The 27,274-nt window shown below is 39.8% G+C and overlaps 2 protein-coding genes across 4 annotated transcripts in view; one reads left to right on the top strand and one right to left on the bottom strand.

The window, feature by feature from the left end:
* Positions 1 to 27,274, top strand: part of LOC133640451 (cytospin-A-like) — a 266,085-nt gene that overhangs the window by 75,799 nt on the left and 163,012 nt on the right. The gene's annotated exons all lie outside the window — the stretch shown is intronic.
* dlgap2b (discs, large (Drosophila) homolog-associated protein 2b) overlaps positions 1 to 27,274 on the bottom strand; it is a 205,962-nt gene that overhangs the window by 86,732 nt on the left and 91,956 nt on the right. For both annotated transcript variants that reach the window (XM_062033874.1, XM_062033875.1), the window contains exon 2: positions 44 to 1,197. In XM_062033874.1, coding sequence (XP_061889858.1) covers positions 44 to 1,126 — 1,083 coding nt within the window. In that variant the 5' untranslated portion in view covers positions 1,127 to 1,197. The remainder of the gene's footprint in view (positions 1 to 43; positions 1,198 to 27,274) is intronic.

The raw sequence follows: 27,274 nt of genomic DNA, 5'->3' as shown, positions 1-27,274 counted from the left end.
TGTTGCTTACGGTTTTGTAGAGGATTTTACTGGTGACACTAACCTGCAGGTAATGAAAGGTCCGTGAAGGCTTGAGGTCTGGGTGCATCATAGTTTTTTCTAGGTTAAGCGATGACTTTCTATAGGCCTCCTTTGCTTGGCTAACCGTCAGTGTGGACCAGGAGCTCCTCTTCATGAATTTGCCCTCGGGCGCCATGGCCATGCTGTCGCACGCGGTGCACTTGACATCGTTGTTACTCTTGGAGGTCTTGAGCGACAGGTCTCCAAAGTGGTGTCCGTGTATGGAATCTGGGTAACAGTGGGTGATGTGTTCTCCGTGGTGCCGTGACATGACACTGGGAGTGCGATAGGTGCTGTCGCTGTCCAGGTTATCGTCAGAGCTCCACCAACCGCCGGGGCGGTGCTTCCGTTCTTTACTTTTGCTCCTCTTGCTACCATGTTTGTTAGGCTGATGGCCATGATGATAGTAACTCCCTGCTCCTCCGCCTCCTCCAATGTCACCCTTTGTGCCGTTCATCTTGGACGATCCTTCCAGGGAGTGGGATTTCGTGAAGAGCTTCTGGACAGAATGAACGAGGTGTCGAATGCGGCCTGGGCTCTCGCTGCGTTGCTCAGCGGTGGCAGATGTGCGCTGGTACTGTAATGTGTGGAAGCCATCCCGGTGTAGCGGCATCTGTTTCTCAAACTGATCCAACAGGTTGGCAGGTAGACGATTGCTCTTGGTGCCGGCGTGGTGTGAGGAGGCGGCGGCCGCGGCTGCAGCAGCGGCCACTGCCGGTGATGTGGCAGAGGCTGTGATGGCAACGCAGTCATCCCGTGTGGCTGAGTCATAGTATTGAGAGCTGTAGTGCATTCTAGGGAAGGTGCTGCTGGAGATATGGTCAGACGCGGCGACAGGAGGCATCATAACCGGGGTCATCATCATGCAGTCGGAATGGATGGAACTGCGCGGTGAATAGCGGTGTTGGAAGTCCATTGGGCAGCTTTCTGTCGGGCTGAGCAGGTAGGAGGAGTGGCGGGAGTCTGAGCCATGGTGCCCGTGGAGATCATGGACATGAGGGTCATAGTCGAGGCCATGGGGTAAAGGGATTTGGTGTTGGGAGCGGCTGCCCGATAAGCCCTTCATGTTCCTGGCCGGAGGAAGGTGTCTGCCTTCATTGAACTTTCCAGACCGGGACCAAGGTGCAATCTTCTGGTCTGTTTGGAAGAAGAGGACATAAAGAAAAAATAAGTAAGGAAAAAGTTAAGGAAGTTCCAGTTCCTTCAATAAAGGAGGTTATGCTTCCTCTAAATTCTAATAAAAAGAGAGAGCTATATGCTGTAGGCTTGAATTTGCACATTGAAGTTGAATTAATCAGTAAGTCTCTTTTTATCAAAGTCTGTTGAATGTCCAATATGAAACTTTCCATGAGTTCAAGGAAATGGCACTGACAAGGACATACATAAGAACCTCGATTTACGAACCCCTCATTGTACAAACTTTTCGATTTTCTGGATAAAAGTATGCTGAAGTGTAGATAGAGATAAATAGATAGTACTTTATTGATTCCTTCAGGAGAGTTCCCTCAGGAAAATTTAAATTCCAGCAGCAGTGTACAGAATTGAGATCGAATTTAAAAAGTATATAATAGGGGTATTAATGGAAATAAAATAGAAAATATTACAATAAGAATAAAAATAAAAATTAACAATATGAATACAAATATAACAGTATAAATAACAATACAACAAAAGAAACTAGGCAGTAGTGACCATGTTATGAAAATGTATTGCACTGTTATTGCACTTTTTGTTGCAGTTTATTTCAGTATTGTTATTGCTTTGCATCCCCTGTCATCCTAGTACCCCTTGCACCCCCAGAGAGGAGTTATACAGTCTGATGGTGTGTGGTACGAAGGAGTTTTTTAGTCTATTAGTCCTGCACTTGGGATGAAGCAGTCTAGCACTGAACAGTCTCCTCTGGCTACTGATAACAGTATGCAGAGGATGACTGGCATCATCCATGATGCTCAGTAGTTTTTCCACAGTCCTCTTCTCTGCCACCGTCACCAGTGAGTCCAGTTTTATTCTGATCGTAGAGCTGGCCCGCCTAATCAGTTTCACCAGTCTGGAGCTGTCCTTCTTAGATGTACTGCCCCCTTAGGTGTACAAACCTTGTCTCCATGTACGGCTGTTTTATCCACCCATAGTGTACCTGTATTGCAGCCATTTTGTGCCTGCAGCACAGCAATTATGGGCGGGCTGGTGGATCTCCGGTGCTCACTGCTTATTCAGTCAGCACAGCAGTGCTTGTTAGCTACTGTGCCACTTTGTGTTTTTAGCCTGTTTACAAAATATTCTAGTTTTCCCAATGTAACCTGCCTCGTTCAGTCCCTGCTCTTTCTGTTCCGCCCGGGACTCGAACCTGGGTCGCCAGCATGAGAGACAAGCGTGCTCGTTACCGAGCTGAAAGCCCGAGCTATCAACCGCATAGCCAGCACTACTCTGGAAGTCGTCAGGGAGTGAGGTTTAACAAAGTACCATGGCCCAGCCACACTGACTGGCCTCCGTAACACTCGTTCAATAGGAACTGGTAGTTTGAAACGTTCAGCAAGGAACCACAGCGTTGTCGTATCACATCCCACCGCAGTTCAAAAAGTTTAACCAGGTAAATTTTATTTTTATTTTTTATTCCTAATCATTGTAACAACTTGGCTGGTAAAGTTAAGGAATGTTGTGATTTCAAACTGTGAGTGCACCACAGGGCTAGTGAAAGTGTGTGTGCGTGTGCGTGTGTGTGTGTGTGTGTGTGTGTGTGTGTGTGTGTGTGTGTGTGTGTGTTTGTGTGTTTGTGTGTGTGTGTGTGTGTGTGTGTGTGTGTGTGTGTGTGTGTGTGTGTGTGTGTGTGTGTGTGTGTGTGTGTGTGTGTGTGTGTAAGCGCGGCGGCTGCATAAGGAAGACATTAGGGTTGTGAACCTTTTGGGCACCACACGGTTTTGATTCGATTCGAGATTTGGGGGTACTGATTCGATTCGAGATTTGGGGGTACTGATTCGATTCAGAATAGATTCACGGTTCTCGATTCAAAATCTATACTTTTTTAATAACATTGGATGCCAGTTTTATGATAAACTGCATTGCTCCATAATTTTTATATTACTTAAAAGAAAACTGGTTTTGTTTAATAAAATTCTACCCAAACATAAAGTCAAATACAAATAAGGCAACAAGAGAAGTATTCCACAATTCTCTTTCCTAAAGTAAATCTGTATGGGAATCTACATCAAAAGTTTGATTTGCCTGAGTGGCTGGACAGGACAGATAATAATAGTAATACTTTTAAAAAATCGATTATGAATCATTACAAATAAGAATCGTGATTAATCTGAAAAGCAATATTTTTGACACCCCTAGAATACAGTTCAGCTGTTGTTTTTTGGCTTTGTAAATAAAGGGATAATTCACCCATCACACACGTTATATATGTTTTTTGTATATACAGTACTGTATAGCACTCTATATTGTGTTAAAAATGTACAAACTTTTACAAAAATTTGGAATTTTGTCAAGGCTGGATTCCCTTTTTCATATTTACATGGTTTCTTATAGAGAACTTCAGTTTTTTTTTAAATCTATGAACCATGTTCAAGAACCAATGAAGTTCATAAATCGAGGTTCCATTGTGTTTTAAAAACGTTTATGCCAGCTTCCAAAACATCATGAAAATTTTTTTGGAATTATTTTAAGTGTGTAAAATCATGGCAGAAAACTATGAACCACGATGTATAAATCGACTCTTCTAGTGCCACTATTATTGTTTACTTAAGATTATCCCGGTCGCCATTGTAATAACAGAGTAGCTAACAGATGGGGACCGTTCACATGTGAACCATTACAGTACTTATTCCCAGTATCTGGGAATCGATACCGGTACTCAACAGTAACAACTTTCTGTACTTTTTTTATGTGTTAATAAATGTTAATTATTTGATAATAAAATTACATTTTGTATAAAACATTTAAAAATCAGCTGATTCTAAACTGCTGTCCAGTTATTGTACAGTATATTGTTATCTGATTACATTAGTCTCCTTTGCAATAAAGTTGCACTTCCAAGACATTAGATGACAGTACTGTATAGGCTATTTATAATATGTTGTCTAACGAAGAAGTAGCTTTTTCCAGGAAGTTGAATGTGTTATGTTGGGCCCTACAAAGTGTTATTCTGTAAGTGTTATGCTTATTACACACCATCTGTTTGATTTCAACAATAATCTTAATTGAATTTTCCTTTACCAAATTTGGAGGTGTTGAAATCATCCATGTAAAATCGCTAATGTTATTAGTAGCTTGTCTGTGGAAAGTCCAAGATATCAAGATAGCGCATTTTATCAAAATGGAGCCCTTTGTTTTATGTTTTGAGATATTTCTACCACGCACACATGCTTTGTTGGTGTTGAAAATTGCAACATTACTTAGAGGACGTTTGGCTGAGTGCTACTTGACTGATTGTTTATTTGAGCCTATTTTTAGTCAGCAACCGGATGTGACGAGTCTCAATCAATCATTCGATTTCCTTTTTTTAACCAGGTAAAAACTCATTGAGGCTAAAATCTATTTTCCATGAGTGACCTGGCCAAGAGGGCAGCAAAACAAAGTTACAGAAATAGATGTCAGAACAACAACAACAGCAGCAGTCACACACCACAACTAAAAAAATAATGACTTGCATATATTAACATAAAAACATGTGATAGGTCAAAACAATGTATAAAATGTTTCAGCAAAAACAACTTAAAAACAAGTACAATGCCCAATAGAAATAATTTCTCGATCCTTTAAAATGACCTGAAATTCCCCCAAAGTGACCAGCTCAGGTAACCTCAGATCCTTTTGGAAGTTATTCCATGACCATGGAGCAGCATATCTGAAAGCTTTGTTTCCCAAGACTTGTGTTGGCTCTAGGAACCAACATTTTAAGTATGCCCTCCGACCTTAGTCTGAAACCGGATGTGACGCCACGTGCAACAAATATATCGAAATATGGCACAGAATTTTGTAAGTGCTTAAAAAAGTGCAGAATTCGGTACCCATACCTAGAGACACTATTTTTGTTTTTACAAGTTAGTTTAGCATCCAAATTATTTAGAAGTATTATTGTTTTTTCATTGTACTTTCTGGTAGTACAAGACATTTGGACAAAGGTATAAAATATATAAACTTGAAATATAGTTTTCTGGTTTACAAAACCAAGTAATCAAAAAGTCACTTTGTAACTCTAATGCATGTATGAGCAGGCTATTACAAATAATAAGGGAGGAAATCCGGATGAAAATAGTTATTTTTCCCAATGACCGTAGAGTGGTTACAGTGTGGGTTGTAAATGCAAATGATCTAGTTTCAACTTCCCACCATGTTACCTGCACCCTGAGCTCATTAATTACCTCTCTCTTCTGCAGCAGGAAACCCCAGTGTAGAACAGTGCACTCCGTCTTACATAATGCTCGGGATCTCTGATCTCACACACCAGTTGAAAGGAGCCCGAAATAAATTGCACAGTTGTCATGGCAACCACTGCTGAAAAACCTCCGTTCTGTAACAGGATTTTCAAGGTTGTTTGGGGTGGATCCCAGCTACACAGGAAGGGATAAGGACACGTACTGTGCATAATGGGACAAAGCCACTTGCGCTTCGTTTGCCATATGGGCTATTCCGCGTAATGCATTCAAAATATCCATGAATGTTCTCCGTGTAATTAGTGAAGTGGTTTTATGGAACATCATTGGTATATAAAGTGTGAGTTTAAATACAAATAATTCCGTAGTATTGCACCTTTGCGTTTCATCTACACTACAGTATGTACGAGGATAAGTTCACACTGCAGATCAATTCCGATTTATTTTGCCCATATCTGATCTTTATCCGATTTTTATCTCGTCAGTGTGGAAAGTACTATATCAATCGTATCGAATACGATCCAGGCCTCATTGTTATGTGGTCATTCATCAGATATGTCTCCGTGCGACTGCAGTCTGAACGCTTAGGTTGCGCTCATCCGACCTATATGTCTGTTATCCGAAGATGAAATGCTTCGCAAAAATAGACCTGAGCGAAAAGAAACGACAGACAAAGGAGACGAAAACAGTCAGGAGTGAAAAGAAGATGTTTTGGAACTGGGGATGTAACGATATGAAAGTTTTATATCCCGGTTATTGTGACCAAAATTATAACGGTTATCATCATTATCACGATATTGTTGAACGTGCTTTAAAGTACTTGGTTAAAATATTTTAACCAAGTTCTTTATAATAAATAAATCAACCAATATACACACTATCTACTTTTTTTTGGCAGAAGAAACATGACATATTTTCTGGCTTCTTGAGAGCGGTATTATTTTTATTTGAGTGTTTAAATATGTTTATCTTCTGTTTTAATTTGTAAAGGTGTGTTCACTTCCTGTTGTTTACAAGCCCGTTTAGAGAGCAATCTCTTTGTCCTCGGTCATAGGTCCTAGGTCCGTTGTACACAATTGGATAGCTCAGTTGCTCAGACAGCAATGTGTTTATACACGTTTAGATAGGGTTATATTGTTTGTCATTGGAAAAAAGACGTTAATGTCTGCTGTATTTGTGGTAGTATTTAAGCTAGCTAGCGATTAGGGCACTAACTTGCTTCCCTATGAAATGAGCAGTATCGCTGGCCCGTGAGTTATTCAAGTGCGATTATCACGGTTTTCCAATAATGTTTAAACGGAACACTAACCGTTGGTAGGTTTACCGCGGTTTGTCATTAAAACCAGTAATAATTCCTTCTCTACAGTATTTTCCAAATACTGTAATATCCCAACATTCCTGGCTCCAACTTCTCACCCACAAGCTGCTCCAAACAAACATTGCTGCCACACAAACTGCCATAGCTGAAATTATTGCCCTTGTCCTTCTTAATCTCTAATGCTAAATCATTTGGTTCGGAAAATGTTGTAGAAAATCCTTGCCACAAATGCCAGGACTGAGACCTACACCAATCAGGGCCATGTTTACTCCCGCAAACACACTTCACCGTTTGTGATGTCGTGCTCTGTGCGCACACGGTGTAACCCTAGTAAATAGCTGTTCTGTTTTTTTAATACTATCTGGTTCTGGTTCCGAAATCTAGTGTACTTGATTCAGTCCTAACTGTGCTAGGCTATGTCCAGAAGTCATCACCGTCACTCTCATTCAACTGTGGATGACATCTGTAAGTTGCTATGGCTACAAATTGGGTCAAATTAAATGCAACATCAATACACGCCCAGGCATTTAGTGAGCATGTTATTTGTTGATACCATGATGTTTACAGAGTAGTCTTCTTGCTCAACTAATAGGAAGCATCCATCAGGCGGGACACTCATGGAAACGCTTGAAGCATCGATTTAACACATTGTCTTCCTGGTGAGTGGCAGAGTTTTGTTGAGCCAACTTTTCTTGTTACCCCTGTTTACTTTTCCTTCTGTGCATGCGCACTATGGCGATGCGGTCTAAAATCTATATCGCTTTATATTGCAGCTTCTTGCGATAACGATATGTATCACAATATAATATATGGCGTATAATTGACAATATAACCTTTTTAAAAGCCTACTGAAACCCACTACTACCGACCACGCAGTCTGATAGTTTATACATCAATGATGAAATCTTAACATTGCAACACATGCCAATACGGCCGGGTTAGCTTATAAAGTGCAATTTTAAATTTCCCGGGAAACTTCCGGTTGAAAACATCTATGTATGATGACGTTTGCGCGTGACGTCAATGGTTGAAGCGGAAGTATTCGGACACATTGTATCACAATACAAACAGCTCTGTTTTCATCGCAAAATTCCACAGTATTCTGGACATCTGTGTTGGTGAATCTTTTGCAATTTGTTTAATGAACAATGAAGACTGCAAAAAAGAAAGCTGTAGGTGGGATCGGTGTATTAGCGGCTGGCTGCAGCAACACAACCAGGAGGACTTTGAGTTGGATAGCAGACGCGCTATCCGACGCTAGCCGCCGACCGCATCGATGATCGGGTGAAGTCCTTCGTCGCGCCGTCGATCGCTGGAACGCAGGTGAGCACGGGTGTTGATGAGGGCTGGCGTAGGTGGAGCGCTAATGTTTTTATCATAGCTCTGCCGAGGTCCCGTAGCTAAGTTAGCTTCAATGGCGTCGTTAGCAACAGCATTGCTAGGCTTCGACAGGCGGCACAGCATTAACCGTGTAGTTACAGGTCCAGTGTTTGGTTCGGTGTCTCCTGATAGTAGTATTGTTGATCTTCTGTCTATCCTTCCAGTCATGGGCTTATTTCTGTAGTTTCTATCTGCATTTAAGCACGATGCTATCACGTTAGCTCCGTAGCTAAAGTGCTTCACCGATGTATTGTCGTGGAAATAAAAGTCACTGTGAATGTCCATTTCGCGTTCTCGACTCTCATTTTCAAGAGGATATAGTATCCAAGGTGGTTTAAAATACAAATCCGTGATCCACAATAGAAAAAGGAGAAAGTGTGGAATCCATTGAGCCCTTTTACCTAAATTACGGTCAGAGCGAAAAAAGATACGTCCTGCACTGCACTCTAGTCCTTCACTCTCACGTTCCTCATCCACAAATCTTTCATCCTCGCTCAAATTAATGGGGTAATCGTCGCTTTCTCGGTCCGAATCTCTCTCGCTGCTGTTGTAAACAATGGGGAAATGTGAGGAGCCCTTCAACCTGCGACGTCATGCTACTTCCGGTACAGACAAGGCTTTTTTTTTTATCAGCGACCAAAAGTTGCGAACTTTATCGTCAATGTTCTCCACTAAATCCTTTCAGCAAAAATATGGCAATATCGCGAAATGATCAAGTATGACACATAGAATGGATCTGCTATTCCCGTTTAAATTTAAAAAAATAATTTCAGTAGGCCTTTAAAACTGGTTACAAAGGATCCTAATTTGGCTGATGACGTATGCGGAAGGGCTGGGCGATATATCGAGTTTGTAAGATATATTGATATATTTTTATACAAGATATGAATTAAGAAAATATCGTAATATCGATATAATTCACGTTAAAATGATGACCAAACGCCGCTTATTTGTTGTGTTCCCCGCTCCCCTTCCACGGGCTACTAAATCCCTCCCCTTCCTCCTTCCAAGACATGCTTGCACATACAAGAACATCCATGATTGGTTTGTTTTTACTATGATGAGTCACGATTGGTTGAGATTAGGCCAATCAGAGGCAAGATAGGGCGGGTCATGGAACCAGGAAGTGAAATCACAACAGACATCCCAAATGACGAATAGAGAGTCGTAGAAGAGAAGAGGGAATTTTCAAGCGGATGATTTATATACTGTATTTAAAAAACTAGTGGAAGATGGCAGAGTGATTCTCTTCCTTATATTTTTCTTTTTTTGGCGATGTAGACGACGTCCAAGAAACCCACAATGCGTCTACTTGGCCACATTTGGACAAATGTATGCGTCTGGATAAAACATTCATTTGACTGGTTTACCATGTAAGCCCAAATCAAAACTGTTCTCCAGTTGCCAAGCCGGGCATATTTCGCACGAGAAATGCTGCCAAAAATGTATGCCAAAGTGAGGAAGATCATAGCCGCACAATTAAGTCAAGTCACTTACTTGGCTGACCAGAACCGCACGTGTGTGACAGTCCATTACATCGTCGACTGGGAATTAAAAAGTGCCTGCCTGCAAATTTATTTTGTTTGATACATTTGTATTATTTGCACAGTTACGTTATTTATTTTAGCTAGAAAGAATATGTTTTTATTTTATTTATGTTATGTAATTCTGTACTACTTAAACAGTTTCTTTTCTGTGCTGTTAATACCCATCTTGACTAACTGGGTTAATAAAAGTGTTTACAGTAGTTGTCATTCACTTCAGTTTCAGTGAATCCCGCTCAAAAATGAACATCTTTATATGTATACTTTCACTGGAAAATATATCGAGATATATATTGAATATCGAGTTTAAGTTAAAATATATCGAGATATACTTTTTCGTCCATATCGCCCAGCCCTCGTATATATATATATATATATATATATATATATATATATATATATATATATATATATATATATATATATATATATATATATATATATATATATATATATATATATATATATATATATATGTATATATATATGTATATATATATATATATATATATATGTATATATATATATATATATTTCCAATTGTATTATAAACTTAAAACTATTTTTAATCCACTTGTTAATGACTATGAATTTTTGTTCTAACATGTTTTTATTTACACTTCTGTTAAAAAGTAATAAGCACTTAATATTCTGTTGTTTGGATACTTTATATTAGTTGTGGGTGATACTACAAATTTGGGTATCGATCCAATACCAATAAGTTAATGGACAGTACTTAGTTACATTTTTTATCACAATCATAATCAGAAAAAAACACAGGATGGCGTTGTAACAATATCAATAAAAGGGGACCTATTATGCAAAACCAACTTTTCTAACCTGACAGTACCTACTTGTGTGTATTTGGTATCCCCATAAGTCCCCGAAACTTGGAAATCAAACCATGGACGTACTGCAGCTATTTTTATAAAACAATCTTACCTTCCTTCATACTTCTGCCAAATGAGCTGTTTGGAATTTGCTCTGTCCTGTCCTGTATCATCAGCGGCTATCTCCACATATGGTAAAGTTTTACCCAGATAGCTCAGCGTGGATCCGCCATTATAGACTGCGGTGTAGTCAATAAGCTCTTTCTTTTTCTGTATTTCTCTTCAGGGCTGTATTCTTAGCTTTTTCACTACTAGCACCAGTGCTACTAAATGAAAAAAAATAGTAGCACAGAACATTTTTTGTAGCACAGAAAACATGTAGTAGCAATATGAAATGTCTTATATATCACAATTTCATTATTAGCACTCAAACATGTGCACTCATACATATAAACACGATGCCATCACAAGGCCTACTGTAACACTCAATTAAACACAGAGAACATCCCTAAACTGTGCTGGCACTGTCGCTAACATGAGTGTCGGGCTGGGCGATACGGACCAAAACCCGATATAGTTTGGCCCATAAACTAACCCACAAATGGAAATATCCCTTGACGTAACTAAATATCTCCACCATGCCTTGATTTTAAATTTTGGGACTGATGAGGATCCCAAATACACAAAAACGGGTGCCAACAAGTAAGAAAAGTAGGTTTTGTATAATAAGATCCCAACTTAAGAGGTGTTTTGAGATAAGAAAAAAAACTACTTGCAAATAACATAAGAAAAGTCTAATTTAATCTCCAATGTTCATTAAAAAAACATTTAGCTAACAAAAACACAAAAGAACAAATTTAAAAGAACATGTTTAAACGTCAGTAGCAGAATATAAACAATTGACCTTTAACAATGGTGTTTTTATAGGTAAACGTTAATGTAGGACATAGATTTCAGTCAGGAACACATGCCTGCCAACTGCTTCATGATGCTGTGTGACAGGCTGTGTTCTAAAAATTACTTTTAAAACGTCATTAATTCTACTTACTTGTTGCTTTACCAAAAAGGTAATGGAATTACCCTTTAATAAATGTAATTACCGTATTTTTCGGAGTATAAGTCGCTCCGGAGTATATGTCGCACCGGCCGAAAATGCATAATAAAGAAGGAAAAAAACATATATTAGTCGCACTGGAGTATAAGTCGCATTTTTTGGGGAAATTTATTTGAGAAAACCCAACACCAAGAATAGACATTCGAAAGGCAATTTAAAATAAATTAAGAATAGTGAACAACAGGCTGAATAAGTGTACGTTATATGAAGCATAAATAACCAACTGAGAACGTGCCTGGTATGTTAACGTAACATATTATGGTAAGAGTCATTCAAATAACTATAACATATAGAACATGCTATACGTTTACCAAACAATCTGTCACTCTTAATCGCTAAATCCCATGAAATCGTATACGTCTAGTCTCTTACGTGAATGAGCTAAATGATATTATTTGATATTTTACGGTAATGTGTTAATAATTTCACACATAAGTCGCTCCTGCGACTTATAGTCCGAAAAATACGGTAATTACTAGGGAAAGTAATTAATGTGTTACCTTAAAAAAAACCTCATAAAATATCTGGCATTTTGCAGTTGAGATAAGTTTGATATGAGAGCAGTGTGCGTTTGTGTGTGTGCCTTTAAAAGGCGGTGCCTGTTGCCTAGCGACGTGTGACGTCAGCAAGTCCGCGCTCAGTCGGAGTTTCTCAGGCATATTAGCTTGAGCTGTTTTTGTTAGCTAAGCATGCTCGCAGCAGCAGTTTGACATCTCTGACGGCAGCTCTTTTGAATATTTCACTGCTTTGTGTTACCTCTGCTTAATAAATAGATTGAATGTGCTTCATTGGCTGTATGTTCTTGTCAACAAACGGGGTATTATTTGGGTGGCAATTTTGTCACTTCTATTATTTATTTGTTGTTCAATATCCGCTCTGACCCTCGTAGTTAGTAGCGCGTAGTGCGGTTTGTGTCACGTTTTAAGGTGGTGAAAAAAATGTGTTTTACTGACGAGTTCCTCCAGCAAAGACTTTGTTTCTTCCGTGATGGAAGACTGAGCGTTTGAGCGATGACAGCCCCGCTACGCTCTGTGCATAGCGCAGAAGTGAGGGACACACAGCTCTCAGCGCACAGAGTCATCAGTGACACATCCGCGTCTATCATTTGTCCCTTTGGTTATGGTTATGATTTAAGTTTAACATGCTATACAGATGGGCAAACATTTTACTCTAGTTTAATCAAATTTGGATGGCGTTATTTTAGGAGCAAAATGCGATGAAAGGGTTGAAATCCCTATTTGCTAATGTGCGACAGGCTCGTTTATTTTTTTAGTCGGTCAATTTTTAGGCGCATTTGCGAGTAAACACCAAACAGCCCTGCTCTTGTTGTGGGGCAGACTGGCTCGTACATGCACATGCATCCTCCGCTGTTGCCATTTCTAATACAAAGTAGCGCATAGTTCTAACTTATATCTGTCTGCAGACTCGCTTTGGAAGCGCTAAAAACTGCAACAAAGATGACGGGGATAAGACACTGTCGAAGTGGAGGCACGTAAATAAGACCGCCTTAAGGGGCGGTCAGAAAGCAGAAGTTTTTGATAGTAAAAAATATTGATCTAACTACTGTAGTATTAACCATACTGATTCTATGCTTGGTATCGATACTGTCAATATTTGTATCGATGTGCCCATCTCTGTTTACATTCAAGAGTTCTATCTTATAGGTTAGCATATCTTCCTACCATTATCAAATTCCTCTCCTTTAGTATTTCCAGCAATACAACGTGTATATATCAACAGCCACAAATATTAGTGAGCTGAAGAACTACGCAGCATGTTTCCCAGCAGAACAAGAGGTTAATGACACATGATGCTACCAGTTTACATATTACAGTATATATCAAACTTTTTATTCTCGGGTGTAACAGCACAAAGCCCTACAGGTCAACAAATATGTGTAGCAGACTGGGCTGGGGTATTTGCTATTCCACAGTGGTCAGTGTGCTGTATTATTTGTGCGGGGGAGGCTGAACAAACGGGTGGAAAACAAACTTATTTTGTCACAGGGCTGTGTCTTGATTCACTCGCGGGCGGTAGGTGAAAGGAGGATTTTGAGCTCTGTCTTGGACAATACCGCCCACTCTTTGTGCGATATGCGGATATAGAGCAGCGTTAGCCTCCATCATCCACCGAGCGCGACCTGTGGAGTTTTTGTCAAGTATCTGTTTAAGCGAACGTCCATCTGGCTACAAAACTTAAGATTGTAAAAGAGCGCCTATTTCAACCTTTTGAAAAGTACTTACGGGGAACTGCACTTTTTTTTGGTATTTTTCCTATTGTTCACAATCCTTATGAGAGACAAGAAGACAAAAGGTTTAGTTTTTTTTGCATTCTAACATATAAAAATAGTCTTGTTGTTGGTGGCTAGCAACACAGCTAATGGTAGCAATCAATTCTACCTCTAAATCACTTAAAAAATGCATTTAAAAAATACTTCATTTACATTCTGTAACCTGTATAATAACTCACTAATAATAATAGTGACTAACTCGATGGACAGTTTTTCGTTTGGTCCAGCTGGTCGGGGACGTTTTTTTCCGGTTTATTTGAGTAAGCACTCCATTTATGTCGAAATAACTTGGCTCCAAGCTCCACATTTACAGCAGCAAAGTCACGCGAAGCTCACTCTCTTGGCTTCCGTCTGCTCCAGCGTCTCATACTTCCTTTTGTGCTTGCTTCTAAAAGCAGTAGTTCATCCTCCGTACGTTCAGCTTCAAAAAGATACGGTTGTGAATCCTCGTTTGTCTTAAATGTTGTTTTTTGGTCATTTTAAACATTCCCGGAACTAATTTTATCAGCGCATTTATTTCCGTTTCCATAGCAATGCTCTTCCAACTTCCGCCAAGAAATGTGTGTTCCTACTTCCGGAAACAAACGTGAGCGTTTCCTAATCATGGCAGACTTAGTAACAGACAACAAAGACGACTATTTTTGGACAAATGAGGATTCACAACCTTATCTTTTTGAACCTGAATATACGGAGAATGAACTGCTGCTTATAGAAGCGAGCACAAAGGAAGGGTGAAACGTTGGAGCAGACGGAAGCTGAGCGAGTGAGGTTACGGTGTAAATGTGGAATTTGAAAACAAGCTATTTCAACATAAATTCCGTGCTTACCCAAAATAAAAAATAAAAAAAACACACTACTGTCCATCGAGTGAGTCTCTATATTGGTCATGATACACACAAAACACTGTGTTTGTTAGTACAATTACAGTTCATACACTGTCGAACTAACTGTGTACAAACAAACAAACTTTACAGATATGTAATATGATTGTTCATGTTTTTCAGTCAGTACAGATTGGTGTCCTATCGCAGTGGTTCCCAACCTTTTTTCAGTGATGTACCCCCTGTGAAATTGTTTTTAATTCAAGTACCCCCTAATCAGAGCAAAGCATTTTTGGTTGAAAAAAAGAGATAAAGAAGTAAAATACAGCACTGTGTCATCAGTTTCTGATTTATTAAATTGTATAACAGTGCAAAATATTGCTCATTTGTAGTGGTCTTTCTTGAACTATTTGGAAAAAAAGATAGGTTTTTATTTATATTTATAAAGGATTTTTGAATTGTTGCTGTTTTTAGAATATTTAAAAAAAATCTCACGTACCCCTTGGCATACCTTCAAGTACCCCCAGGGGTACGCGTACCCCCATTTAAAAACCACTGTCCTATTGCATTGTATTGTGCATTACAAACTCTAAACGTGATTTGTGGTGTCGTAGAAGCTAGCTCATCTCTTTCCATAGTCAACTTTTATGGCTAATACCGAACCAGGCCAATGACTCCGCTGTAAAAAGAGTTTCTCGCTGTTTGCTTTTACAATAGCAATGTTACTACAGCTTGGTTATTATACAGCTTAAGGAAGGTGAATTAAGTATTGTTGGCATTTATAAAGTGATTTAAAGGTAGAATTGATTGCCCCCATTAGCTGCATTGATAGCGACCTAAAACGAGAGGATTTTTACATGTATACTGCAAAAAACAAAACAAAAAAAAAACGCTTTTTGTCTTCTTGTCTCTCATAAGGATTGTGAACAATAGGAACAATTTCCCCCCAAAAGTGCATTTCCCTTTTAAGGTATGTAAATAAACATTTACAAAATATTTCTGTGTAAATAACTCATTTCACAATGTTTATATCTGCGGAATGGCTAACATATGGGGGAAAAAAAATATTCTAAAATTTAGTGAGTGCTCTATAGCCCGCAAACTACAGTAACTCGGTATAGCTCGGTTGGTAGAGTGGCCGTGCCAGCAACTTCAGGGTTCCAGGTTCGATCCCCGCTTCCGCCATCCTAGTCTCTTCTGTTGTGTCCTTGGGCAAGACACTTTACCTACCAGCTCCCAGTGCCACCCACACTGGTTTAAATGTAACTTAGATATTGGGTTTCACTATGTAAAGCGCTTTGAGTCACTAGAGAAAAGCGCTATATAAATATAATAATTCACTTCAACTCTTAATCACTATGCATTTTAGACAATTCTATATGCTCCAACTTTATAGAAACTGTCTGGGGGAGGCTCTGCTTTGAAGAATCCAATCAAACACCTTTAATGATGAGCCAGACCCTCTTTTCTATCAGAAATCTTTGACCTCACATCTATTCATTTGGAGGAACTAATATTCAGAAAAGAAGCAGCTTTTCATCTCACAAGAGCGGCATAGGACCAAGCAATGCCCTGTTGCATTACATTTTCAGTTACTGTAGGTATATCCGAGGTATATAGGGTATTTGACATTTACAATTACATGCTGTCGCTTCCGGAACACACATGTGAGACGCAGAAGGGAGATTTCTTGCCTCGCAACTTACGCAACAGCTATTGTGTGGTGTAAGAGCCACCGGCTATTTCCTCTCTACCTTGAATCCGCTTTTGTCAGCACCTGATGCAGCTTGTAACCCACTTTCATCCTGAAAAAAACAATGTCAAAAACAGGGGAGGGGGGGGGGTGGCATGAGCGCTCGTGTAGCAGAGAGAAGAAAAAAAAGGGAGCGGGGAAAGCCTCGCCGCGTGCTCTTCTTTTGCTCTGCAGGGAAACTAGCGGCTGCTGACGGCTTGAAGCGATATAGCGAGGCTACAGCCGTCCCCCGGCCGTGCATTTCCCAAGATGGTTGCGTAACTCGGCATAAATGAAGCCTTCCTCCTCCACACCAATACACGGCGAGCAACATGCCGCAGGGAGGCACGCCGCAACAGGCAGCCAAACTTTGGAGCATGAAAATATTTTCTGTATGGTCGCTAATAGATCACAATTGACAAAGCATATGTCCCTATCACCTTTGCTAACTGAGACACTCGCCCTAACCTGTGCTTTTCACTCAAACTCAAACAAGGCCACACTGGTTGTGCTTACCAAGTACCTCTGAGTGCAGATTAAGGATTTATCATGATAGTAAATTGGCATTTAAATGCAAATTATTCTCCTCTGTGAGACAGTCATAGCATACAACATACGGTTTTCTTAGCCAATATATAAATAACCGCACAAAAACACAATGGATACACCATCACTGACAGTCTATTTTTGTATAGCAGGGTTGCCTCCATGGGCCAAAGTGAAAATGTGCCAGTGGTCCGTGGATCAAATAGCGATTTTTACCATGCAACAGCACCCGAGTGAGGAATTTAGCCTCATACTACCATATACAAATATAAATTAGTCGAGATTGTGACACAGTCACTCTGCATCTTTTATGGACATTTTCTGCCTCTAAACATTCAAAAAGGTCATATTCTACTGATTTTTGCTATTTCCAGGTGATCTTCTGGAACCAGTTGCTTCTGATTATTAAAACTTGACCCAGACAGATTAGACATATGGAGGATGCTAAATTTCCAAGTGTTTGACTTTTCATTAGAAGACGTGGGCGAAGCATGGCTACCAAGATAATCCTAGGACCAGGCAATATGGCTGAAAACTATATCACGATATAGTTTTTTTTGTAGTGATCGATATCGATAATTATTAATAATAATAATAATAATACATTTTATTTATAAGGCGCCTTTCTGGGCACTCAAGGACACCGTACAAAATCAAAACAATAAAAATCAAATTGGATAAAAACAACAATAATAACAACAAAGATAGAGAAGAAAAGATGATTACAATGAATAAGCAGTCAGGAATAGGTGTGTTTTGAGTCTTGATTTGAAGAGGGATATTGAGTCTAGGTTACGATGGTCTGGTGGCAAAGAGTTCCAAAGATGTGGGGCAGAGCGGCTGAAAGCTCGGGCACCCATGGTGGACAGTTTAAATAAAGGGACAGTGAGATGGATGGATGAAGAGGATCTTAGGGAACGTGAGGGCGTGGCGACATGGATGGTCAGAGAGATATGACGGAGAGAGGTTATGGATGGCTTTGAAAGTGAGGAGAATTATTTTAAAGTGGATACGATATTTGATGGGTAGCCAGTGGAGTTGCTGCAGAACAGGGGTGATGTGCTGGATTGAAGGGGTTCTGGTGATTATCCGGGCTGCAGAGTTCTGGAGAAGCTGAAGTTTGTGAAGTGACTTGTGAGGGAGACCAAACAGGAGAGAGTTGCAGTAGTCCAGGCGAGAGGTGACCAGGCTATGGACTAGTATGGCAGCAGTATGTGGGGTAAGGGATGGGCGAAGACGATTAATGTTCCGTAGATGAAAGTAAGCAGACCGGGTAATGCTGTTTGTGTGGGCTTGAAAGGAAAGTGTGCTGTTGAGGATGACACCCAGACTCTTGACTTGGGAGGAGGGGGAGACAGAGGAATTGCAGAGAGTAATGGACAAGCTGTTGGTTTTGGTGAGAATGGTTTTTGTACCGACAAGTAGGATTTCGGTTTTATTACTATTAAGTTGAAGGAAATTGGATGAGAACCACTGCTTGAGTTCACTGAGGCAGTCTGTAAGGGAGGAAGGAGGAAGAGAGGCAGTTGGTTTGGTGGAGATGTACAGCTGGGTGTCATCCGCATAACAGTGAAAATGTATTTTAAATTTATGGAAAATATTGCCAAGGGGAAGAATGTAAATGATAAAAAGCAGGGGACCAAGAACAGAGCCCTGGGGGACACCAGAGGAAACGGGAGACGGAGGGGATTTAAATGAACGGAGTTGAACAAACTGAGTGCGGTCGGAGATATATGATCTAAACCAGTGAAGGGGTGTGCTTGTGATGCCAATACTGTGCAATCTATGGAGGAGGACAGTGTGTGAAATGGTGTCAAAGGCTGCAGTGAGATCTAAGAGGATTAGGATAGTGAGAAGACCAGAATCAGCTGCCAGGAGGAGATCGTTTGTGATTTTTACTAATGCTGTTTCAGTGCTGTTCAGGGGGCGGAAACCAGACTGGAACTGTTCATATAGGTTATTTAGCTGTAGGTGGGAGTGAAGTTGGGAGGAGACAGTTTTTTCAAGGATTTTTGAGATGAATGGGAGATTTGAAATTGGACGAAGATTATTAAAATTATTTGGATCTGAGCCAGGTTTTTTCAAAATTTGTGTTATGGCTGCTGTTTTGAAAGCAGAGGGAACAATTCCAGTAGTGAGAGAAGAATGGATGACATTGGTGAGGAGGTGGATCAGTGAGGCGAGGCAGACTTTTACCAAAATGTATTGATACTTTTTATTTTACAGTAAAACTATTTCCAACTTAAAGGCCTACTGAAATGAAATGTTTTTATTTAAACGGGGATAGCAGATCCATTGTATGTCATACTTGATCATTTTGCGATATTGCCATATTTTTGCTGTAAGGATTTAGTAGAGAACATCGACGATAAAGTTCGCAACTTTTGGTCGCTGATAAAAAAAAGCCTTGCCTGTACCGGAAGTAGCGTGACGTCGCAGGTTGAAAGGCTCCTCACATTTCCCCATTGTTTTCAATGCAGCGAGAGCGATTCGGACCGAGAAAGCGACGATTACCCCATTAATTTGAGCCAGGATGAAAGATTTGTGGATGAGGAACGTGAGAGTGAAGGACTAGAGTGCAGTGCAGGACATATCTTTTTTCGCTCCGACCGTAACTTAGGTACAAGCTGGCTCATTGGATTCCACACGCTCTCCTTTTTCTATTGTGGATCACGGATTTGTATTTTGAACCACCTTGAAAATGAGAGTTGAGAACACGAAATGAACATTCACAGTGACTTTTATCTCCACGACAATACATCGGCGAAGCTCTTTAGCTACGGAGCTAACGTTATAGCATCGGGCTTAAATGCAGATTGAAACAAAAGAAATAAACCCCTGACTGGAAGGTTAGACAGAAAATCAACAATACTATTAAACCATGGACATGTAACTACACGGTTAATGCTTTCCAGGCTGGCGAAGCTTAACAATGCTGTTGCTAACGACGCCATTGACGGGACCTCACAGAGCTATGCTAAAAACATTAGCTATCCACCTACGCCAGCCAGCCCTCATCTGCTCATCAACACCCGTGCTCACCTGCGTTCCAGCGATCGACTGCGCGACGAAGGACTTCACCCGATCATAGATGCGGTCGGCGGCCCGTAGACGGAGGAAGTCAAGGTGAGGTCGGCGGCTAGCGCGTCTGCTATCCATCTCAAAGTCCTCCTGGTTGTGTTGCTGTAGTCCGCCGGTATTACACCGATCCCACCTACAACTTTCTTCTTTGCAGTCTTCATTGTTCATTAAACAAATTGCAAAAGATTCACCAACACAGATGTCCCGAATACTGTGGAATTTTGAAATGAAAACAGAGCTTTTTGTATTGGATTCAATGGGGTCCGAATACTTCCGTTTCAACGATTGACGTCACGCGCATACGTCATCATACATAGACGTTTTCAACCGGAAGTTTTGCGGGAAATTTAAAATTGCACTTTATAAGTTAACCCGGCCGTATTGGCATGTTAAGATTTCATCATTGATATATAAACTATCAGACTGCGTGGTCGGTAGTAGTGGGTATCAGTAGAAGGCGCAATTTATCAGTGGAGAAGGTGTCTGGTAGTGAAGTAGGATGAGCGCGGCCAAGGTAATAAAATAATTAAAGTAGATTTGAAGGTAGTTGCAGATTTGAGACACTAGATGGCAGTAGTGTATAAGCTATTGAACACTACACGGAGTAGTTTGGGAAGCTATTCATTAAACCGACATATTAGAAGTGTCAGGATGTTGCCGCACCGCCTACATTAAAACGAACAAAACTAAAGACAAGTTATTGAGTTGATATATCAAAATATCACTGTTTCTCCATGCAGAGAATCCACAGCGAGACAGAAAGACGGAGCAACCAAACTTGGTAGTCGATACTTTTACGTGATTTGCTGTTAGTGTCCCTCCCATTGCTCAGTGAATACTGTTAACTGATTGGCTGTTAGCGTGTCCCTCCCATTGCTCAGTGACACTTCCTGTTTCCTGTTTGCTTGGTTCCCAAAGCGCTAGTGACTTCATTAAAAAACGAGTATTGCTTCATAAGTTCTGGTTTCTTTCGACCACAAAATATAAATATATCTCGAAAATTTTATCAAACGCATTTTATATTGATATCGATTATGTGTCTATCGTGATATATATTGATTGTTTTAAAGGCCCAGCCCTAGATTGTCCTTTTATATACAGGGTCAACAAGTCACAACTTTACTATAAAGCAGGGGTTCTGGAATCCAAACGTAACTAGTTTGCCTGTAAAAAAAAAAAAAAGAAAAAAATCTAACGATTTTATGATTTAAAAAATGGCAGCTTTGTCACCAGAATTTTACCATAGCATTTACGGTGTTTTTTACATCAAATTACTGCAGACTGAAAATCTGCACCACTGTTGTTTTTACGTAAAAAAATTATTGACTGAGGTGCCACTTTTTACCGTATAATGTATGGCCACTTTTTTACAGTGCACTACTAGAAATTGAAAAACAGTGCCAATGTTATTTTTACCGTGAAATTCTAGCAGGTCGTGGATACTTTGCGACACACAGCGGTGGTGTTCGGGGCTCTGCCAAAAATAATCAAGGCAAGAACACAAAATGCAGTTTTTCGCCAATGCATTTAATGCTTCATATTCATTCTAATATTTGTGAGGATGTCTATTAAATTAAATAGGCAATCATTTTGCCACCTATTGCTGTCATAATATGTTCCTATGACATCAGCACCAGTGGTTGCGATGGTTTCCGGTGGTTGTGGACCCCGACTTAAACAAGTTGAAAAACGTATTCGGGTGTTACCATTTAGTGGTCAATTGTACGGAATATGTACTTCACTGTGCAACCTACTAATAAAAGTCTCAATCAATCAATCAATGCGGTACTATGGCACCGGAAAAATTAGTAGTCTTTGTGTCACGTACAGCTGCTACTGTAAGTTGCTCTCCGGGTTGTAATAATACATTGAGTAATCAATTATTATTTGTGATATGCAGGCATATTTAAATAAAAAAATATTTTAAACCAAATATCACAATTTTTACATGAAACTAATCTGGCTGTGAGCAGGCTACGGTGGGAAAATAAATTACACAAATTGTATTTATATTAGGGGTAATCAGAGTCAACCACCTCTTCTAAAGTTTTGTTTAATCATTGCAGGGACTATCTTTTCAAACGGGGGGCAGCACTACTTTATCTGTCTTCACCTTCTCCATTTTTTATTTATTGTTTTTCAGCCTGTGTTCAGTTCTGGGAGCACAAAGCCATGGCAGGCTCACAATCTTACTCCCCTATAGTTCGCTGGAATCACGACAAAGAAGCACTTCCTACTCAATTGTGATTGGGCAGAGCTCAGGCTCCCAGTTAATTTTAATATGATATGCATACGTATAAGGGGGCGTGGCCTGGGCGTGGGCCGGGCTTGCCCAGCCACACAAACGTCTGCGGTCAATTCCTCGTTGATTGGGATGTACCAAAGAAATGTGTGTGAGTGAGAAGAAGAAAAGCTCTGGCTCGCTTAGGATAAGTCAGGTAGCTGTCGGTGTGCATGTATACATTTTTATACCTTAAAAAAAGCTGTAATTTCCAGACTAATTTCCTGGGAAAATACCTTATTTTGTTTGTGCCAATATTGTTTGTCGTTTTCCCCCTAACATTTTCGGAAACTTTAGATTCCATTGTGGCAAAGTGGTTAGAATTAGGGATGTCCGATAATGGCTTAGTTGCCGATATCCGATATTCCGATATTGTCCAACTCTTAATTACCGATACCGATATCAACCGATACCGATATACACAGTCGTGGAATTAACACATTATTATGCCTAATTTGGACAACCAGGTATGGTGAAAATAAGGTCCTTTTTTAAAAAATGCATAAAATAAAATAAGATAAATAAATTAAAAAAATGTTCTTGAATAAAAAAGAAAGTAAAACAATATAAAAACAGTTACATAGAAACTAGTAGTTAATGAAAATGAGTAAAATTAACTGTTAAAAGGTTAGTAGTATTAGTGGACTAGCAGCACGCACAATCATGTGTGCTTACGGACTGTATCCCTTGCAGACTGTATTGATCTATATTGCTATATAATGTAGGAACCAGAATATTAATAACAGAAAGAAACAACCCTTTTGTGTGAATAAATGTAAATAGGAGAGGGAGGTTTTTTGGGTTGGTGCACTAATTGTAAGTGTATCTTGTGTTTTTTATGTTGATTTAATAAAAAATAATACAAATAAAAAACACATACCGATAATAAAAAAAAAACGATACCGATAATTTCCGATATTACATTTTAAAGCATTTATCGGCCGATAATATCGATATTATCGGACATCTCTAGTTAGAATTATAGCATGAGGCTAAAGCAGGGGTGTACAAACTTTGCATCTTTCCCATCATCCCTTGTAATGGATTTAAAACTGGTGTGATTTTGATTATTTTGTGTTGATTGGACCATTTTTATTATATCCATAAAGTTCAATAAGCAGGTTGTGTTATGTGTGACCGTGTTTGTTGAATTTTTGTGCTGGTTGGTTTTTTTTCCTTCACCATGACTTGGGAAGGTTGTTTGGATTGGGTCATATAATTAATTGCTGTGCTGAGTTTCTATAAGTAAATTATTGTTTGAGTTATTTTATTTGGCCCCCAGATGGCGACAAAATGGCAGCTACCAAACTGCTGGCTATTTATATATAATATGAATACACAGCTTCCGGCCAGAGTGCTTCTTGAACTTGTGCCGTCTCGTGGGCCATAGTGAAGACGCCGGCGGGCCGCACTTTACCCGCAGGCCGTAGTTTGGACACCCCTAGGCTAAAGAGCAAAATAGCCTTTCTCACTATCTCTCTTCTTGTTCATTCCAACAGGGTTGATGTCTTTATTTTGTCTGCAGTGGAGGGAATGATGTTCCTAAATAGAATGATGTCTTGCTCAGATGAAGAATTGACTTTAAGGGGCAGCTAGGGTGTTTATACTGCCATTTTTCCAACAGCATAGCATCACTGAGAGAAAACCAGTGAGGGTTCTTAAAAAGTCGTAGCTTGGGCTCACACACACGCACACACACACACACACACACACACACACACACACACACACACACACACACACACACACACACACACACACACACACACACACACACACACACACACACATTGCAGTAAGCGTTATATAAGTGGAACAAGTGTTAGATCTTGCAACATCATATTCAAATAGATGGTGCTTCTGCAGCAGAGGCTGAATGCACCATTCCATTTCCGCCCACTTCATCCCACAGCTCTTCTCGCTGCAGAAGGGAGACGCCGACTGATGCTACAGTGATGCCTCACACTTTGGACACATCCTATACTCTTCAGCGGAAGAAAAGGCCATATATAGATCTTATAATCCACCGCTAGTCAATTGCAGCAGTCCGTGAAGCCTTCTACATGACTAATTCTTCACAAAAACACTTTGCATGTTTTAGCTAGTCCCTGTCCTCCAGTGATAATGTTACTTGTAAGATTTGTAGTTTATTGCCGAAATGGAGGTGAGGATTACTAACTTTAGCCACAACGGTTAGCCTCCTCCAGGCTAACAGTAAAACAACTAATTGTTATACTTGGGGATGGGTACCGATCACATTTGAACTGATACGTTACCAATTCCCGGTACCTGGGAATCGATACCGGTACTCAATGGTACCAATTGTCGGTACTTTTGTGTGTGTTAACTATTAATTGTTTTTGGTAATACAATCAAATTTTTATTGCAACATTTAAAATTGAGCTGATTATGATATCTGCTGTCAAGTTGTTATATCTTGTTTTATTACAACATTTTTGAGTGTCATTTACAAGTATGACTTTAAGTCTCAATTACAGTTGCAAGTCCAAGACGTTAGATGGCAGTAGTGTATAGATCATGGTGTGTTGGCTAGTCAGTCTTTGCTGAATCTTGTCTTTTGTTGCGCCCTAAAAAATGCTAATACTGTAAGTATTGTACTTATTACACACCAACTGGTTTGATTGTCAACGTAAATCTTAGTTGTAGTTTTCATTAACACATTTGGAGGTGTTAAAATCGCTAATGCTAATCAGTAGCATGTGGATAGCAAAGACAATCTATGTTAGCATAAAGCCAGCACATTTTTTGAAAAGTGGAACCTTACTTTACTTAAGTTGGAGCGTTTTTTAAATCAATTATTTTGTTGGCTACAGCAGGGCCATTCAACTACATAATGAAGAGGGCCACAGTTTCAAGAGTCAGAAAGCACCTCCCCAGGTTATAGTTCTTTGAGACTTAGTTTACTTAAAGGCCTACTGAAACCCACTACTACCGACCACGCAGTCTGATAGTTTGTATATCAATGTTGAAATCTTAACATTGCAACACATGCCAATACGGCCGGGTTAACTTATAAAGTGACATTTAAAACTTCCCGGGAAATATCCGGCTGAAACGTCGCGGTATGATGACGTATGCGCGTGACGAAGTCAGAGTAACGGAAGTTATGGTCCATTGTAAACAATGGGGAATTGTGAGGAATACTAGCTCCTGTGACGTCACGCTACTTCCGGTACAGGCAAGGCTTTTTTTTATCAGCGAGGAAAAGTTGCGAACTTTATCGTCGATTTTCTCTACTAAATCCTTTCAGCAAATATATGGCAATATCGCGAAATGATCAAGTATGACACATAGAATGGATCTCCTATTCCCCTTTAAATAAAAAAAAATCATTTCAGTAGGCCTTTAGTTACGAAGTAAACACATCGGCTTTCATCGCTACTGGTTTCAGGCGTGTACAGCTAGTTAACAGTATGAAGAAACAAGCTCCAGAAGTTTTTTGGGGGATTGATGTTCCTTCTTTTGAATTATTTTACTTCCTCAGTTTTATTTATTTACAGTACTTCCTTTATTTAAAATTGTAAGAATAATAATATAAACATAAAATAAACATCACAAAAGTATAACATCCATTGTGTATTTTACATAATGTCCATTGTGTTCTAATTCATTAATATTTTTTGAGCAATGACAGTTGTTGTTTTTTAACTCCCATTAAAATTCTTAGGAATCCAAAAGACACTCATTAAAGTGTTAAAAGTAAGTCCATCCATCCATCCATCCATCCATTTTCTACCGCTTGTCCCTTTTTTGGAGTACATGTTTTCCATTCTGTTTTTTAAGGCGGTCTGTCCATAACGTTTTTAGCTTTCAATTAGACATTTTTGCAAGGTTTTGTATTAGTGTTCCTAAAAATCAGATATAGCGGCCCCCAGACACATTGTTTTCTCTAAATTTGGCCCCCCGAGTCAAAATAATTGCCCAGGCCTGATCTAGAGACTTTAAAGGCCTACTGAAACCCACTACTACCGACCACGCAGTCTGATAGTTTATATATCAATGATGAAATCTTAACATTATAACACATGCCAATACGGCCGGGTTAACTTATAAAGTGACATTTTAAATTTGCCGCTAAACTTCCGGTTCGAAACGCCTCTGCGGATGACGTATGCGCGTGACGTAGCCCGGCGAACACGGGTATGCCTTCCACATTGAAGCCGATACGAAAAAGCTCTGTTTTCATTTCATAATTCCACAGTATTCTGGACATCTGTGTTCGTGAATCTGTTTCAATCATGTTCATTGCATTATGGAGAAGGAAGCCAAGCAAGCAAAGAAGAAAGTTGTCGGTGCGAAATGGACGTATTTTTCGAACGTAGTCAGCCACAACAGTACACAGCCGGCGCTTCTTTGTTTACATTCCCGAAAGATGCAGTCAAGATGGAAGAACTCGGATAACAGAGACTCTAACCAGGAGGACTTTTGATTTGGATACACAGACGCCTGTAGAGAACTGGGACAACACAGACTCTTACCAGGATTACTTTGATTTGGATGACAAAGACGCAGACGTGCTACTGTGAGTATGCAGCTTTGGCTTTTTTTTGCGTATGTACGTAACTTTTTTAAAATATATAAGCTTTATGAACCTTGGGTTAGGTGAACGGTCTTTTGGGCTGAGTGATTGTGTGTGTTGATCATGTGTTTGAATTGTATTGGCGTGTTCTATGGAGCTAGGAGCTAGCAGAGGAGCTAGGAGCTAGCATAACACGTACCGTACCGGACGTGCGCGTCACGTACGTAACTTTTTAAAAATATATAAGCTTTATGAACCTTGGGTTAGGTGAACGGTCTTTTGGGCTGAGTGATTGTGTGTGTTGATCAGGTGTTTGAATTGTATTGGCGTGTTCTATGGAGCTAGGAGCTAGCAGAGGAGCT

The sequence above is a fragment of the Entelurus aequoreus genome, linkage group LG23 (genome assembly GCF_033978785.1).
Source record: "Entelurus aequoreus isolate RoL-2023_Sb linkage group LG23, RoL_Eaeq_v1.1, whole genome shotgun sequence".
NCBI classification, from domain to species: Eukaryota; Metazoa; Chordata; class Actinopteri; order Syngnathiformes; family Syngnathidae; genus Entelurus; species Entelurus aequoreus.
The sequence above is the reverse complement of the archived record's forward strand: the minus strand, read 5'-3'. Positions and strand labels throughout refer to the sequence as shown.